General features: G+C 35.8%; 1 protein-coding gene across 6 annotated transcripts in view; it reads left to right on the top strand.

The window, feature by feature from the left end:
- The first annotated feature begins 2,159 nt into the window (after positions 1-2,159).
- The window catches only part of LOC126465105 (probable protein phosphatase CG10417), a 100,379-nt gene continuing 84,388 nt past the window's right edge, over positions 2,160-18,150 (top strand). For 4 of the 6 annotated variants that reach the window (XM_050096281.1, XM_050096280.1, XM_050096283.1 and 1 more), the window contains exons 1-3: positions 2,160-2,416; positions 10,431-10,704; positions 16,967-17,741. In XM_050096281.1, coding sequence (XP_049952238.1) covers positions 2,306-2,416; positions 10,431-10,704; positions 16,967-17,741 — 1,160 coding nt within the window. In that variant the 5' untranslated portion in view covers positions 2,160-2,305. The remainder of the gene's footprint in view (positions 2,417-10,430; positions 10,705-16,966; positions 17,742-18,150) is intronic. The other 2 variants (XM_050096285.1, XM_050096284.1) reach the window with 2 other exon arrangements.

Genomic DNA, 18,150 nt, shown 5'->3' with positions numbered 1-18,150 from the left:
GAAGAAAAGCAGCCCACTCCCCTTTGTACCATCGCCACTAAATTGTCTGCGTCTGATATGAACATGTAATCCGTGAACAAAGCAAAAGTTGTCTTTTGAGGAGCACTGTATAAACACTGAGAGTCTAAACCAGAAAGTGACATCGAAAATGGGTTGTGAGATTTAACTGAGCTCATGCAAAGTACTAAACAAGACAGCTGCAGCTGCCTGCCTACTGGCAGGCTACTATTGTGGTTGTCTATGTTACTCAGTGCTGACCCCATTGATAATGCCTGACCAAGGGCAACTGCAGTGCCTCTGTTCTGCTATTGATAATGTCTGCTGATGGGGACATTAAAAGGGTTTTCTTGCTTTCTATGAAAAGTAATTAAAAGCATGAACATCACATTAGCATCACAAACAAGTTCTACAAAGACTTCAAGAGATTAACATTACTATATAAAGGAGTTAGATACATGAGTACATATGTATTCAACAACCTACCACAGCAAATTAAATGTTACTTATATAATTTGGAGCTAAAGACGGAATTATAAAAGATTCTATTAGTCAGTTACTTCAGTAAAATTCTTCAATTTAATGCGCTAGGTTATTTTATAATATTGTAATTAGCACCACAATATAGTAAGGTAAAGCAATTTCACTGCATTGCATTTAAATCAAATTAAATGTATACCTTTGACTTCTTATCACATTCCAGAGCCCACTCTTCAGTCTCATAACAAACGTAATGTGCCAATAAGACCAATCTCATTTTATAAATAAGCTTCTCACACATACAGGCATTTTCATGAATTTACAATGCTTAGTTTTTTCCGCATTCAATGTTTTGTAGTTGTATATCAAAGACTCTGCACCCTGTGTATGGTTGTAACTTTCTAACTTACGATATTACTCAAATGGTTACTACAAACCTACTCGCTACTCTCCCATTTCAACAAGTACTCATTATTTCCAGGAGAGTGAATAGCAATGCAGGCAATTTCTGAGAACGTTAAGCTAATTTCTTAATGAAATTAAGTGTGCCTTACTTGTATTTTTGACAATCGCAATCGTCAAACAGTTATTTCTTACTATGTATACGATTTAAGGAGTTTATGGGACTCGAAAGTCTCTATCTTCCAAAAATATGAACATGGGATTCACTGACTGCAATAACATTTTGAATATGAGTAACATATTTTTTGTTGGAAGGTAAACCTCACTGCAAGCATGCTGTTCATGATATACCAGTACAGTCCCTCTAAAATAAAGCCATATAAATTTTTGGAAATTTGTGGTAAGGTCTTTTGGGACCAAACTGCTGAGGTCATCAGTCCCTAAGCCTACACATAACTTACTCTAACATAAACTAACTTACGCTGTGGACAGCACACACTACCATGCCCGAGGGAGGACTCGAACCTCCATATAAATCTAGAAGTTCTGTGTAGCTCACAAAATACATAGGTACAGGTACAATACGAAAGAGAGAGTCAGATCTCACCATGACAGCTGTCACTCCTCTAATAATGTGACAGGATTAGGCTGACCTGTATTTGGGATGTGTTTATCTACCAGGTCAGAGAGCCGTTTTGAAAACTGGAAACGGAGAAGGAACATAATGTTATAGGCCTATATTGTATTAATGAAGTGATATTCAACCCAACTCATAGTCAATTACACGAATCGTATGAATAAAAAGGTTTTCCGTAGGGGATGCAGAGGGAAAACAGCTGTCTATATAAAGCCCATAAATAAAAATGTATCTCGAACAAGAAAATTCGGCCTGTCGAACAATGTTGAAACATGAGTATTCACACTCAACATTTTTCAGGATACTCTCTCTATAATAAACAGATTAAGTATCAGATTGGAATGATCTGTAATGAGCTTTCGACGCGTACTCATTTTTCAAGGCAAAAGCCACAGAAACAGAAAGGGCCCTTCTTTTCTATTCGATTGTAATTAGATAATTAACATTTTTAGAATTAGGAAATAATCCATCGTTTTATGTTTCAGGCGCTTTCCATAGTAGCATTAACGAAAAAATTATATTGTACTTCAATCCAAATTTTGTGTTAGTAATATATTTTGAATTATCACGTGTACATTTCTATTGTCAACTCTTTGACGCGGCAATTTTGTCTGTGTCTTAAAATCCGAGTGGCGCGATAGGTAGCGACACCATCGTCGTACGCGCAACATAGAATTTGGACATGGGCGATAGGAAGCCGATGCAGTTGTGTTAAGTTTAAAGTTGCACGGACGTTTGTGATTACAGTTGCCGATTTGTTTCTGTGATTGTTTTGTTTTTTTTTGTAAAATGGGTGCGTATTTGTCAGAACCAATCACTGAAAAGGTGTCAACTGATGAAACTGGCAAACGGGTGAAATGTGGCGCGAGTTCAATGCAAGGGTGGCGAGTTTCTCAGGAGGTATGGAAATTCAGTATAATCTATATTTGTTATTTCTAGTTTCTTTCGGTGTATAATTTTACCACCTGATCCACTTTCAGTGGAGATGTTTGTTTTATTACACGGTGTGCAATTTTTTATATGAGACAAGTGAATATTCATGCTAGACATATACGTCTCCTACAGTTTCAAGAGACACGATACCCTCGACGATCACATTATTGAAAGTATTTTTTCATCATTGGCGTCATTTTCTCTTATAGGGTAGTGATTTTTATAATTAGTGTTACAGCTTTAATTGTAAAGATTATCCTACTACGATGTATACAGTATTATGAATGTATACATAACCAGTTTATTGCGTTGACTTTTCAATGTTTTAATACTTGGTACCGATAGTATGCAGCACATTTCAATTAATAGCTGCCCGTTAAGATTTCAACTATTGATTCAGCAACAAGCACCCTTGTTGTTAGACAATATTTCTTTATATCTTTCCTTCACGATTCCATTGAAGACCGGCTTGTGTGCCAAAAGAGAGAGAGAGAGAGAGCGCTTGAGAGTTTCTGTAAAATTTGCGTATGTTAAAGTGAAGATTTTGTATCAGATGGAGTTCTACTAAATTACATTACAATTTTAACTCATAATCAGTGTTTCATTATTTATTTGGCATGCTAGACTAGTGACAGTTGATACAGACATTTTACTTTCGTCATTGCAGATGTTTTGTTACACGTAGGTACATAGTCTTTTTTTTCCAGTGCAACACTTTAATCTGTCATGAACAGTAATTAGCAGTCTTTCCGAACTGAAATGGCGGGATTATCTAAAGATCTGCTGTGAGTACTGTAACAGACACGTACTCCTAAAGAAATCAAATAGAATTGTCCACAAAAAAGTCCCTAAATAAACTAACAAAGGAAGATAAACTGCATACACAGAACACTTCTCAAGGTGGAGCACATTATGTCTCCATATCCAATATATACTATTCCAGCCCTATCAGAATGGCTACATTTCCCCAGTATGTCAATATTGTGGCATCAGTTCTCTCCAGTCGCAAAAGTAGACTGCCAATGGTGTATTGATGCCCTTTCCATAAAAGAATCGTTAATCACTAATCTCCTCCTCCAAAATCTCTAATGACAAATGGAAAAGTTAGGCACTACATTTAGGCCTATGCTCCGAACTGTAATAAGCAATAACAAGTGTTTGTGTGTTCAAATAGTAATATTGTTTCTATATTTTAAATATTATTTTACAAAAGGGCATGTGAAGTCAGTTTTTTTTATTCTTTAATATAAATATTGATTCTTGCTCTTATTTATATATTTTGCTTGGTAAACTTATTAAATGGGTAAGTGTGGATGCTTAGCATACAAGTAAGGGCATAATAAATCGTTTGACCTCTTAGATTAAGTGCCGCATCCAGGAAAATGACTTAGTACAGTGTTAAGGAAGAAAATTTTTCCTTGCCTATACAAACATTTTCTTTTAATTCAAAATGTATTATTTATTTAATGTCACCATGAAGGCAAAATTTTAATTTAATTACATATATTAAAATTATGACATAGCAAAGTGAAATTATTGGTTAGTAAAATAGACTTTGTACACATGTAATTTAAAACACTGTTCTAAGAAAGTATACTTGAGTTTAATAAAATAACATTAGAAAATAGTTTATAAAACGCAAAATAATTCAAAATTATTGCTTAATTACTTGCTAAAGAGAGCATCAGTAATATTACTGGGAGTCTTAAAAAAGAAAGCACCAGAAAAAACTTTTATTTGTTGTGGTCTTCAGACCAGAGACTGGTTTGATGCAGCTCTCCATGCTACGTTATCCTGTGCAAGGTTCATCATCTCCCAGTACCTACTGCAAGCTACATCCTTCTGAATCTGTATAGTGTTATTCATCTCTTGGTATCCCTTCACTCAGCCCTCTGATACTAAATTGGTGATCCCTTGATGCCTCAGAATATGCCCTACCAACTGATCCCTTCTTCTAGTCAAGTTGTGCCACAATTCATTTGGTTATTTTTCATAAATGTCAACAGGGCCTGAAAATGTATAAGTCTGTCTGAGATCTACCATTAATATGTGGTTCATGTAACACAAAATTTAACCGGGAGAAACATTACACACATCATTCTAGACAATTTAATAGGCCCTATATGTTTTTAGCGTTGTCTGTTGACTACATCCCCTTCAGTTTGTAAATGTCTATCAGCATGAAACTTCTGGATAATGCATGCATACCTGTATACAAAAGTTGTCTCATTACACTTGACGAAGTAGAAGTGACCCATTAGACAAAACTGAATCATTTGTAAACTTGCTCTGAATTAATTAGTCCTGCTGTTGAAAACATGTGCACTCTGAATAATTTTATAGATGCTCCACTACTACACTTCCCCAGAGGGGGGGGGGGGGCGGCAGAGTTTTCCACAAGTGTTGCATGCAGTGATATTTTCGAAGGCCACTTACAGGCAAGCGGTTATTCTGTTGCCTTTTCAACATTGTCTTTATTGTTAAATTTCTTGACTCTGAGGTGTGAATTGCAATAATATTTTTGGCAAGATCTTTCGCAGCTGTTGCAGTTTCCTGTGCATTATTTACTTTTTTTCGGGAGTATCAATCGAAAACTTTTCAGTTCTCTTCTGATGGCATCATGTGGACCCTTTCCATGAGCAGTTTTGTAGTAACTTTGGTCAGCTGTTACTGCAAAATCTTGTTTATGAGAAAGATCATGAACAGCGAACAGCCTTTTGATTTGACCTGCAGCTCCATCATTGAAATAATGAACATGTGAAAATAGAAACTCCATTTTCTTTGTTCTCAAATGTGCTGAAATTGCCACACTGAAAGCACGGTCACTCTCCATACTGTGTTAAAAAAAATACTACCGAGTAGCTATTGTGCTTAAGCTTATGGCATTTGTAATACACAATTGCTGTAGAAAATAGAAACACTGGGTTAACTCAAGTATGCCTGCATGATCTCAGATTGATGTTTTATCGAAAAGTTTTTGGAGAAATCGTCTAATTTAACAGCTTTGTAGTTTCTGGAAAGATATGTTCTAACATGCAATTCACAGTGCTGCCTACATGCATTGTAAACATGCTTGGGTGGAGTCTATAATAGTAAATAAAGCTGGACCTTTGCTTCTACCAATTTTTTTCTATACACTATTTATAAAAAGTTACTTTCATGGTAGATCTAATCCTTCAAAATAGCTTTTGAGATTTGAAATACCACATTCTTCATCTAAACTTTTTGGAATGCTTAACATATGCTTGTTCAAAGAGCTTAAAAATCTAACAGCATTTTAATGAAATGTGCACACACAAATGTCTTGATGTGAGTGTTACAGGCACAACATGCTTTGGGTGTACTTCATTAAATTTTCGAAGTTAACACTCCATGCTGTTTGCAGAAAAGATCATAAATTTCTTTAATATTGTGTAACAAAAATATCTTCTCCCTGCACTCTTCTATCATATTTAATGGAAAAGAATTCATTTCTACCTGGACACTCCCAGCTTATATTCTCTCTTTCATGAAACTGTATTATCTTCATAATGAAGCCAGCGACTTCAAATCTTTAAGGTTTTCAGGTGATAAGTCTCTATGCCACTGATGATGTAATAATGCTCTTATTTGAGGTAGTTATAGATAGAAAATTATATTTAATTGTTCATAATTTTTTATATTGAAATTATATCAACAGTTCATTACAGAAGGAAATGTACCATTTTGGGGGTAATTTTATGTCTCGAATAAACATATAATATTTCTTCTTTTAATATGTGTATATTACTAATAGGTTAACTTGGTGCTCAAATAATTATTCACATAAGCACCAATGTGTCTGATAAAAAATAAGAATAAGATGTCCTCCCACGGGAAAAAATATTTTTTAATTTGTGAAAAATCACACTATTTTTTGAAAAGGAAAAAAAAAACCTCACCATATGGGGCTCCAAAATTTTCTGAACAAATAAGAACAAAGCTTTAATACTATTAAAGATTATTGAATTTTGGTACCTGCAGATACAATATCACAGCCTGACCCTGCTGTGACAGATGTGTTTAAGCGAGTCCGGCTTTCAATTTCCGGGAACTGCATTGTATTAAAGTTTTGCCGTGTGTAACTAACTACCTGAATGCAATAATCAGCTCCATTATTTCTGTTAAAACATTGTATCCAGTGTGAAAGAGAAAAGTCAGTCCGCTGTAGCAGTACTGTTTATTTCCATTTTCTGCATACATCCAGTTTCATATTGTAACAAATTTCATTTGTAGGTAGGTTTGGGTTGAGTAAGGTTTTAAACCTCCATTGCTAAGTGATTTTGTTTCAGGAACATAAATTTGATAGAGTAGAATGAGGATTACTACCTATCGTCTGAGAAAGGTAAATAAAAATTCATGGAAGAATGCTCCAAGATAATTAATAACCATAGCCACTAATGTTTATGCTGTTTATTAGGTGTTCCATTGGTATAAGTAGTTTTTGGTAACTGGTAGCTGCTGCAGGCAAATTATTCATATACACGGTCAGCTGGAGAGACATTTCATATGAGAAGAAAACTATTCATAGAAAAAATGTCATTTCTCCTTCAGTAATTTATTAATGTAGCCTGGCCAATGCGTTGGAAGAAACAAGACCACTTGGTTTCTATCTGCAGTTACAAAAATTGTACACCATCTAGCAGTGTTTTGTTGTTTATCGAATAGATAATGTCCAGGTTTAAGGAATAAGCTTGTTTTGCAGAATATATATTGTGTTGATAACTACACTCAGTTTCTTTAGCGTAGAGGAATTCCAGCAAAATGTGGTCCAGTTATAGTTTTTAAAAAGCAGATGGTTTTTATTGTTGTGGTAGTAAGACAGGATTTTCAATTTTATTTTTTTTCAGTTATGTTAAGTTTTCAATCCTCAGATTACTCTAGCAGTATAAGAATTCTTTTCACACTGCTAAAGTTGCTGCATGTAGTATGTTTAAAGATGACTGAAACTGTTTTCACCATAACTCTGGCGTTTTGAAAAACAGTAGGGCGGCAACACCCTCATTTGGTATAATGTGAATGGGGAGGGGGGAGATTCCTCGGGTGTTTCCCCGTTTTCCAAGTTTGTTCAGATCCAAGAGATCTAGTTGATAGTTGACAACAATAAAGTTATTTTTCCTGTATTGACCACCCATTAATCTTGTAATCATTTATGCTCAAGAAGGTCACATGAAGAGGTACCCGCATTGAAATGCTTACTGATCTTGTCTGTAATATAATATCTTATTATGAAGAAGAATGAAATCTGTTGCTCTTCCAATTTTTCTGCTTGGCCACTACTCGTAAGTGCAACTTTAATTTACACTTCAGTATACTGACAGAGAACTTTCAAAGATTAAGTTATTTATATTATTTAAGAATATAGCCCATTTACAGAAAACATGCAGTGACCAATCCCCAGGTTAGTTTAATAGGTAGTTGCTGTGAGCTGCTTAGTTTATTTGTGAATGTCTGAGGATTTCCACTCCCCGGTATTGTGATGCGTGGCAGCTTGCTTGTATTTTTCTGCCAAAAGTGGAGAGCAAAATATTTGATTCAGACCCTCTTGTAATCAATAGTCTCAATAAGCATTAATGACCAGTAGTGTTCCATAGTGAAATTAACAACAGTTCAGTTCATGAGAGAGGGAGATTATTTCAGGGGTTCACTTTGGGTATGTAATGGTATCTCCTATGATCTTTTCTTTGAGAGGTCAGAGGAAATGAAGATAAACTTGTGTTTAAAGTTTAGATGTCCATTGACGATACATCATTTATGTAACATTAAAACTTTGAGAACAAAATTTATGGTTTGATTTTTTTCAGTTTAAAGATCTGAATAATTATTTGAACGAAAATAACTTTGTAGGTGATTGTAGCTCTGTTTGTGATATTGCACTTGTCAAGGAAAACTTCATTGTGGCAATGCCGTTAGATTTTGAAAATTTGCAGAGTGGGCCATGTAGCCCATAAAAGTTGTGTTGAAGTTGCTGTTTCCAGTATTACTGAGCTCACTCAAGTGTTAAAACAAAGCAGTTGTGTAATTGGGTCCATTTCCAAAATTAAAAAGGAATGCAATTTGATAATGATGTTGAAGTCAACCATGTGGAAAACCTCTCTCTTCTTGCAAACTAAATACTTACAAATTAGAGACCGACTTGCTGGTCAATGCCTACTATCAGTAGGTAAAAATTTTTAATACTGTCAATACACACACACACAAACAGTAGTATAAATTCTTACTCTGTCCATTCTACCATCTCTGAACTGAATTTAGCATGGAGTTTGTTGCTGATCCCATACTGTTACACCTTTTGAGTCATCTTTACCACACAGCTGGTGGGTCCCTATCAATGTAGGGTATAAGTGATCTGTCCCTTCTTACCATCCTTCCACAACCAATAACCAGTGTCCCTTTCCTTCCTGATGAAAGAGCGCAAGACCTCTGAATGATTGGAAAGCTTTTTCCCAAGTTGAGACCTATATGACAGTACTTGGAAGTTACACCTCGTCAGCCTGTCTTTCTGTTTGTAATGTAATAGTTGTTCAGATTGAATTTACGAAAGTAAATAACTCATCACTCTGATGTGTGTTGGCAAATGACGGATGTTGATACTGAGCATTAGGCCTAAGATTTTGGTATTTGTCTGAAAAAAAAAAGACAGTATATGAAGAATTGGGAGTCTTTTAGCCAATTTTAATCATTCAAAATGAAAATTAGTGATGTTGATACACGCTCTAAGTAGATTATTCTTTAACTTTCTTGCAGCAAATATTATAAAGATAAAAATAGATTTTAAAGTTAATGTGTTATTATTTTGTACGGTTGGCATAATGTAGCTGCACTGACATTAAAATATGTTAGAAAGTAGTTGTAGCAAAACTGGTAAAAGTTAAAACACTGAATTTGCATTTTGTAAAGTAGACAGACAATGTTTAAAATTAAACTGGGGAACTCAGAATACAGGTATTTGACTTTCAGAATTTTTTTATGCTATCCTGCATTTTTCAAATATGGTGTTATTGCAGTACTGCAGCCCAAGGTTGTAATTGTGATGGGTCACGTGAACTTAACCTTTCATCGTTTAAGTGAGTCTGAGCACTGCCGTTATTGCTGCATAAAATGTGTATCAGTTTTGCTCAGATCATTCTAACTTACCATTGAGGATGTAGTGGTAACCACCTTGACAGTTTAAATTGTCCTTTTATGAGTGATTACTTTCATAATATGGTAACATGAAATAAAAGATCACAGATGAGAAATTATGAAGAACTGCAAATGGTGCTTTGTCTTACGGTATCTTGCTGCGGGAATCATTGAAATAAGTTTACTTTAAAGTTGAAAGAATTATTGTGATAGAAGTATAGTCTAGTTACATTTTTAATGTATCTTTTGGTTGAGGTCACAAATTTATCAGCCAGAATGTCACAGAAAGTTGGCACTTGATTTTGAGGCATTAGGTCACTCACTCTCATTGAGCCAAGTTCCTCCATTCAGTTGGTTTCAACTGTGATTATCATGAAGAACATTGGTACCAGTCTGATTCCTGTGTTACATCCTACAGAATGTTGGAATTTGAAATATGTAGAACTTCCTTAAACAGTATCTCAATATAATTTTAATGATCAAAAATTCTTCGTGTGAACATGTGTGATAGTGACAGTTATGTCCCAAGTGACTGTTTCATGAATCATTATTGTTTACTTGCAAAGGCCATGTTTGGTATATGGAACAAACATACATGTCTGTTCTGTTCAGTCAGCAGTTTCTCTCCTCTCCCCCCCACCCCCCTCATTTTTTTTTTTTTTTTTTTTTTTTTTTTTTTTTTTTTTTTTTTTTTTTCCATCACTTGTGTGAGGAGTGAGGAGATTTCAACTTCCACATTTCTGCATTGTTTCCAATAGTTTTGACTGATGGGTATTATGTTTACCAAATTTGGAAATTAGTTATATGTTTATTATCTGTGTTGTAATTTTTGTTTCAGGATGCTCATAACTGTCTAATTAACTTTGACAAGAATGACACATCATTTTTTGCGGTTTATGATGGGCATGGGGGCCATGAAGTTGCACAGTATTGTGCCCAAAATTTGCCAGAGTTTTTGAAAACTTGTGAGGCATATAAAAAGGGTGATTACGTACAAGCTTTGAAAGATGCATTTCTGGGATTTGATGCCACATTGCGTGAACCCGAGGTTATTGCTATACTAAAGCAAATTGTCAAAGGGAAAGAAGAAAGCGGAGACAATTCCGCATCAGGTAGAGTATTACAAGAATACATTCATAAAAATTGTAAATTCTATGCTGAATATTTACAGCTTTATTTTCATTGAGATTGCTTAATTTTTCTTATCTTGAAACTGTTTTCTTGTCTTGAAACTACCTGAACCACAGTAGTTAAAAGGAAAGTTACATATTAATATTGCACACTCACAAATAATATGGCCTCATGTTTAGTGCTACTAGCTTTAGTTTGCAGGTTTGCTAAAGGTTCTAATGACATCACACAGTGTTACAAACTGCAAAAGCAGAAGGGTAAATGTTAATATGCCAAAATAGTGTTTTTTTTCATATGACATCACAGCTAATGAATTTGAAAAATATCTGGTAACAAATCTGATTATTTTAAATATTGGAGAAATATTTTTTCTACATATTTGTAAGCAAAATTGTCTTTCTTTTGTATTGTTTCAGTAAAAAAATAGAGTAACATCTGCCAAATGAGGCGACACATTAGGGATAAGGTACATTATCATTTATATTCAAGAGGGTGATGTAACTTTTGACATCTTTTACTGTACCATTAAGGAAATTGAGAACTTTCACCTCTTCGGATTTTGCACCATTGAAAACCATCAGTAGTCAATTTTACTGTGTTCACTTTTTATTTATTGTGGCCTTACTGGAAACTGTGACTGTGTGCAATATTTATTTGTATTTTCTGCTGACAGTCACTTTTATATAATAAAACTACTCACAACTGATAGCATCCAAACAGCTAAATATGTTAGTGCCATATCTTGATATGGTAACAGAATGACCTTCTCATTGCCAACCACCATGGTTTCCGAAAACATCGATCATGTGAAACCCAACTAGCATTTTTTTTACATGACATACTGAATTATCTTAACTGTGACTTGTTAAATCCCCTTTTTCTTGCCACAGCTGGAAAGAGCATACCTTAAGCTTTCAAAGCTATATATCTGGATCTTGCAGTTTGAAGAGTAAGAGTATGTGTCAAAAGCAGGGAAAATGGATTATCAATAAATACAAAAAATTAATACAATTTCAAGTTGTAAATCAAAATATGTGAAATTTTGAGTGTCTCCTAATAGTTCGATTTGCCTGTGGTTTAGGAAATGGAACTATGGTAATAAGGATGTTTATTATTTTACAGTGTAGAATATAAATATAATAAGACCTGATAAAATGCTCTTAGCTTTATAAAATCTGGAAGATGATAATGGAATGCTATGTTCCTATAAAACATTTTGCTCCTGTAATACATAGTGGTGCATATATGCATTGTCACTCAGTTTCCATTGACATTATAAAGCACTAATAGTTTAAGGCTCTATCCTCACAATGATTCATTGCTGAACCGCACCACTTTCAAATGTTGCTTTAATTATTGGCAATTTTCACAGTGGCAGTCTTCTGTGTGGTGTTATGTTTGATGTTGACATAGTGCTGAGTGTTTGAATCATCAGTAATCAATAATCATTGTTGTAGCTGAAGGTAAGCAGTAAAAAGGTTTTGATAGCATAATTTTTATATTTTATATACAAACAAGACCAAATCTGTTAAAAGGAAATTACAAAAACTGAGATTTTAAGTGAATGATTTATATTTAATCATGTGTAACAGCATCTTACGTTATGCTTCAAACCAGGATATTCAGATCTTTCAAAAATTGCTTGTTATAGGTTAGTAAAAAATGAACCAAGAGACCCTTGCACCCTGCTGCTTTGGTGGATCAGATGGAGCTGATTGTCATTAGTCGTCACCATTCTATTATGGCAAAAGTCAATTACAACCAGATAAGGGAATGTCACCAATGGACAAGGAGCTTCTACGATATTGGTCTGGGTGTGATTTTACTGAAGATGCTCAAATTTGTTCATACCATAATGCCTTGTTGATAACAAAATTTCAGTTCCTGCAAAAGACTTGCTGAAACCCATTTGGTAAATGAAAACACATAACCGACAAGGCTTTAACACCAGTAGCCATTGCAATGTCTGGTATGTTGAAGTTACTGACTAATTGAGTCTTTAAACCTGGTCAGAAAATTTGTACCAAATGTAGGTATGAAGAGGCCCAAAAAGAATCGCACACCACCAGGATAAGAAAGAATCGCCATCCACTGAAGACATGTTGATGTTGATGCTTGCTTTACTGCTAACACTTCATATTGTCGCCTGGTGAGCCGATATTAAAGCTTCGACAGGTTGGTGAAAGAGATTCAATACATAAAGTGCAAAGTTCTGAAAGCCCAAGAAAGCATACTAATGTAACTGCTGCAGCTGCTGATGTGAGTGAAGTAGATACTGCTCCAATACAAACGAAAGAGTGCCAAAAGTGTAAAGATATGGACATAAAGATGGAAGGTGGGATTCTGGCAACATCTGCAGACTGAAAAGGGGAAAAGCTCAGTGATGAAGTAAAACAAAAGTCCTCACTTTTTGAAGACTGAGTTTTCTTGTTTATGCACAGGTAGAAAGACGAGTGTTGCAGTAAGTATAAATGGGATAAATATTTAGCAGAAACAACTGTTCCTTTGGTACCTGAAAGAAATATTCATTGTGTATTGTAAGCAGTGTAGAAACAGAGAGACCTTCTCATAATTTTGTGAGCTATCCAAAGTGGTGTACTACAGCTTCTGGATCACATTCAGTATGTGTAGTTCATTGTAATATCAAAGTAATGTTGGCTTCAGCAATAGATCCAAGATGACAAGGATTTGATGGAAAAAACTGTATGCAGTTTGGAATAAAAAGATTGTATGCTGCAGTGTTGTGAGGAATGTCCAGGAAAAATGCACCTAGAGGCTTTTCTTGAAGACGCTTTTGAAAACTGACCCTGAAGAAACAATGGAATACAAGCAATGGATCCATACCGACACACACTGGAGACATGCCAGAGAACTCTTGAAGATTTGGTGGTGCCACTAATTTTGAAAATTACCTGTTCAAGGAGCCATCACTTTGTGTCAAACCCTTAAGAAGCTAAAAGGAAATCTTGCAGAGAATGAACAAATTATATTTACGGATTTTGCTGAGAATTAATAATTTGTTATAGGTGTTGTGCAAGGATTTCATTGGGAGAATAGTCAGGCCACATTACATTCATTTGTTGCCTTTTTGGGGGCAAAGAACTTCATAAGTATTAGCATTTGTATGATTGTGACTGTCTCCGTCACGATACCACTGCTGTCCATGACTTTCAAATAAAGTTAATTGCATGTTTAACGGCAGATATTGAAAACATTAAGAACTTTTATTACTTAGTCATGGTTTAGCTCCTCAGTATAAGAACTACAAAAATTTCGCCCATTTATATGTGCACAAAAGTGATTTTGGTATCGCTGCCAAATGGTTTTTTTTTTTTTTAAAAAAAAACAGCCCATGGCAAATCACCCTGTGATGGCATTGGGGGAACAGCAAAAAGACTAGCACCCCGTGCTAGTTTACAGAGGCCTTTGATAAACCAGATATCAACTCCATATGACTTGTTCAAATTATATGATGATAGTAGTCCAGGCATAAAGGTTTTATTTACCGAAAGAAGAAATTGAAAAAATTCAGCCCGATCAAGAAACAGTTTTGCTGGAGCAAGAGAAAAATATCAATTTATGTCAATTAATTGGAATCAGCTCAAAGTAAGCCGAGTTTCCAATAATGCTATAGCATTCACAGTTAATGACATCAAAACAGATGAACAAATTCCAACACTTTCAATTGCGAGTTTACAACGAAGAGAGGATGCTGCATGCATGTAAGAAAAGTTTGGATGTTTTTGGAACAAGATGTCAGCATCAGCTTTATGCATCCACACAGTTCTGCTCGTTGTTTTGACTGGCCAACTGCAAAAGACACTTGCTAGATTCCTGAGCAACCTATTTTACAGCTTTAGATGCACCATAATAATCATCATCAGAAAGACAATACAGTTATCAGCACTCTGCCCTTGACGAAACTGTGTAGCTGTTTAACCAAATATGGAACTGACTTTTTAGTATTTCTGTTTTGCAGATTTGCTGTGTTGTGAAACTTCCTGGCAGATTAAAACCGTGTGCCGGACCAAGACTCGAACTCGGGACCTTTGCTGTGTTGTGCATTATACTTGTTTTTATGACCTGTGTTGAATTAATATTTGAGTGTGATTTGTGTACTTGAATTGAAAAGAAATTATTACCAGTCGTATTAAGAGACTTAATGAACCAAATATTTCCCTTTTAATCTTCATGAAGTGCTAAAATAACTTACGTAAGATCTAGAAATCAAATAATACAGCTTTGAAAGCTTAAGGCATGCTGTTTCCAGCTGTGGCAAGAAGAAAAGGGTTGAACAAGACGCAGTTAATCATATTATCGTCATCACATGATATGAGCTATGACTGGCTTGCAAAAGCATCGCAATCTCGATTTCAGTAAAGTGCTGTGATTGGTGGAACTTGAATATATACTTTCGTAATACGGAAATAGGCAGCGTACATTTTGCTGCACATAGAAGATTGTCCCAATGCATATGTGTCTGGAAGTTTTACGCTGGTCTGTAAAACCTAAAACATTCAAAGATTGATAAGTTTTACAGTTCAGAGGGAAAGTTTACTATCACTTAAATTGGGAAAATGTGTATTTTCACCCAGGGGAAAGTATACTTTCAACCAGGAAATCAGGGAAAAAGGGTTTTTGCCCCCCCCCCCCCCCCCCCCATATATACACCCTGAAAACAGAACTGGTGCCGCCTCAAGGTCAAGCAGACCTGCCAGCTGCAGGGGAGCCAAACTTGGAGCTGCAGGGCAGCGAAACTTGGAGAGTTGATGAACCAAACACCACAAACGAGAATAGTGTGTGTCCCTTTGTACAGATTCTAAGACGCATTAAAAGTAGGGAGTTCTTTTTCAAACACTCTGTAATTTTTATGACAATGATTCCACTCTAATAACTGCAGTTAAATGTATTTGTCAATAATAAAGGAGTTTTGAAAGTACACAAAGTAAGTAAAAAGAAAGAAAGAAGGAAACCTTTTTCATTAAGATAGCTGCAGCAAATTTTATCATTTTCAAATAGTACCTTTGTACTTAAAACTGGAATTTTCACCCTTAGAAAATCTGATAAACTTTCTATTCAGTTTGCAGCTGTTTGGTCATAGTCTCCGTCAATACTTCTTTCTATATAGTGGTGTTCTCTCTTTGTGCTGCTGCCCTGAGAAGTTTCGTTTGGAATATCCTTCCATTAGTGAGTATTAATGTAATCAGGAGGCTGTGCTCTGGAGGAAAATAGAACAGAATGGGATGGGGGACTAGGAATATCAAAGGTTGAGGGGGGCACTGTATGAGAATGAATGGTATGTTGTAGGGGGAGTTTCCACCTGTGCAGTTGCGAAGAAAACAGTCTTCGAAGCAGTTGTCAAAGTCAAGCAACAGCGTTGGACATCATGCTCAGCAACTGGTTGGAAGCTCTCACTTGGTCACATTTTGTCAGTGGCCATTCATGTTGGCAGGCAGCTCATTAGTGTCCATGCCCACACAGAATACCACACAGTGTTTCCATCCCAGTTTTCCCACTGTTTGAGAAAAACAGAGTATCAATTTGATTTTGTTGTTGTGCTTGTTTTGGCCTACTTTTGTCCATGTTGTAGCTACAATCCAACAATCTCTTATGAGAGCTCTTTTCCTTAATTTGTTGTCATTGTCAGCTTATTGAAAGAGTTCCTAGCTAATATTACATCTGTCATGTTTACTCCTAAGTCATTAAACAAGGAGGAAACTCTTCTGCAATGTCATGAGTGGTCAGTTTTTCAGCTAAAATGTCATGGCACAAATCAATTAAGTCACTTAACGTAAGTTCCATGACAGGTGAAGGTTGGTGCGCACCTGAGCCTTTCTTTTCTAAATGCCACCTCCCCGTGAACTGGGAGAACCATTTGTAATTTACAGCTTGAAGCATCATCTTTGTAAGCTTGCTTCAAGAGTTCAAAAATTTTCCTCCACCATCAAACAAGATTTCTCACACTACAGTTGCTTCTGTAAATCAGACATTGGGCAAATCACCAAGAACACTGGATTGCCTTTCGCTCAATAATATATGGAAAATTTAGGTAGATAGCCATTTGAAACAAGAGCATATATGCCAAAAGATTGTGACTGATAGTGTTGCCAGTGGTTTGTTGATAGGGCATCCCAACAGCAGAGAGAGGACATGTGCACAATCAACTGTTTTAAATGTGAGAATAATGAGAAGCCATTTCTGTGTTCTATTTGGGTAATATAATTTACTGCTTTCTTATTGCAGAGGATGAAGAAAATGTGAAGAATCTGTTTGCTGAAGCTGAGATGCCTCTGGAGCAAGTAATGGCAAAATATCGCCGTGATATGATTTCTTCAAGTACAAAAAAATCGAAAGACGGTGATGATGAAATAGGTGATTATCCAGACTTGGACAAGGAAAACATACCTGAAGCCTCTGGATCAGGTACAGCTGGCATTAAGCTGACAGATTGTGAGTCAGATACAGATGCAAACAGTTCAGATTCTCAGGAGAAACCATCAGCTGATGGTGATAGTGCAGCTGTTTCTGATTGTGATGCAAATCACAAGCCCACATCATCAAATGGTAATGGAGATAGTGAAACAGAACCACATTCTAAAACTGATTCACCTGATGTCATGGCTTCAGTTAGCGACAAAAATAAGGAACCTCTTACAGGCAGTGACACTGAGACAGCAGAGGAATTGAAAATGAAGGAAGAAATGAATGGAGAACATAATGTAAATGATGGTGATCAGGGTGCTGCAAGTGGTGAACCACAAGGCAAAAGTTCTAATGTTACTGGCTCAGAAGCACCAATAAAAAATGGTGAAGTCAGTGTAAGTGAAGATAAAGATGACACATCTACAAATGAAGATAAAGGCAAAAGGAAAGCAATGCCAAACTTAAACCAGTGCATACTTAGGAAATCTCTGAGACAACATGCTGCAGTTGCATTGTACCATTCTCTTCTGGGTGGTCAGGATCAAAGTGACAGTGACTCTGATGAAGCAGATGAATCATTCAAAGCATTTGACAGGTAAGTGGCAGTTCTTTCCATGTCTTACACTTTAACATGAAAATGAAGGAAATGACCTACTTTTTGTTTTGTTGAACTATTTTTAAGAAGTGTTGTTTCGTAAACCCATTAGATTGTGGTCAGACATAGTGCGTTCGAAGAATGGAAAGAGAGCTTTTGAATGTCGTTTGGGCATTGAAACTAACCAAAATCTTTGTTGCACCACCGTGGTGACCAGGATATCAATTTGTTTGGAAAATAAGGGATTCTTAGGGAAGTAAACATGACTGGAAATCTCGTTTAATTCAGAGATTATCTGAAGAAGTTGAATTCTTTGTTGATGGAAATAAATGCATTGGGTAATTTTTGTACAAACCCGGATTCTGCTTTGGAATCATGGTTGTGGAATGTGTAAGGAAAGGTGAAAATA

Source organism: Schistocerca serialis, chromosome 1, assembly GCF_023864345.2.
Source record: "Schistocerca serialis cubense isolate TAMUIC-IGC-003099 chromosome 1, iqSchSeri2.2, whole genome shotgun sequence".
Lineage (NCBI taxonomy): Eukaryota > Metazoa > Arthropoda > Insecta > Orthoptera > Acrididae > Schistocerca > Schistocerca serialis.
The sequence above is the reverse complement of the archived record's forward strand: the minus strand, read 5'-3'. Positions and strand labels throughout refer to the sequence as shown.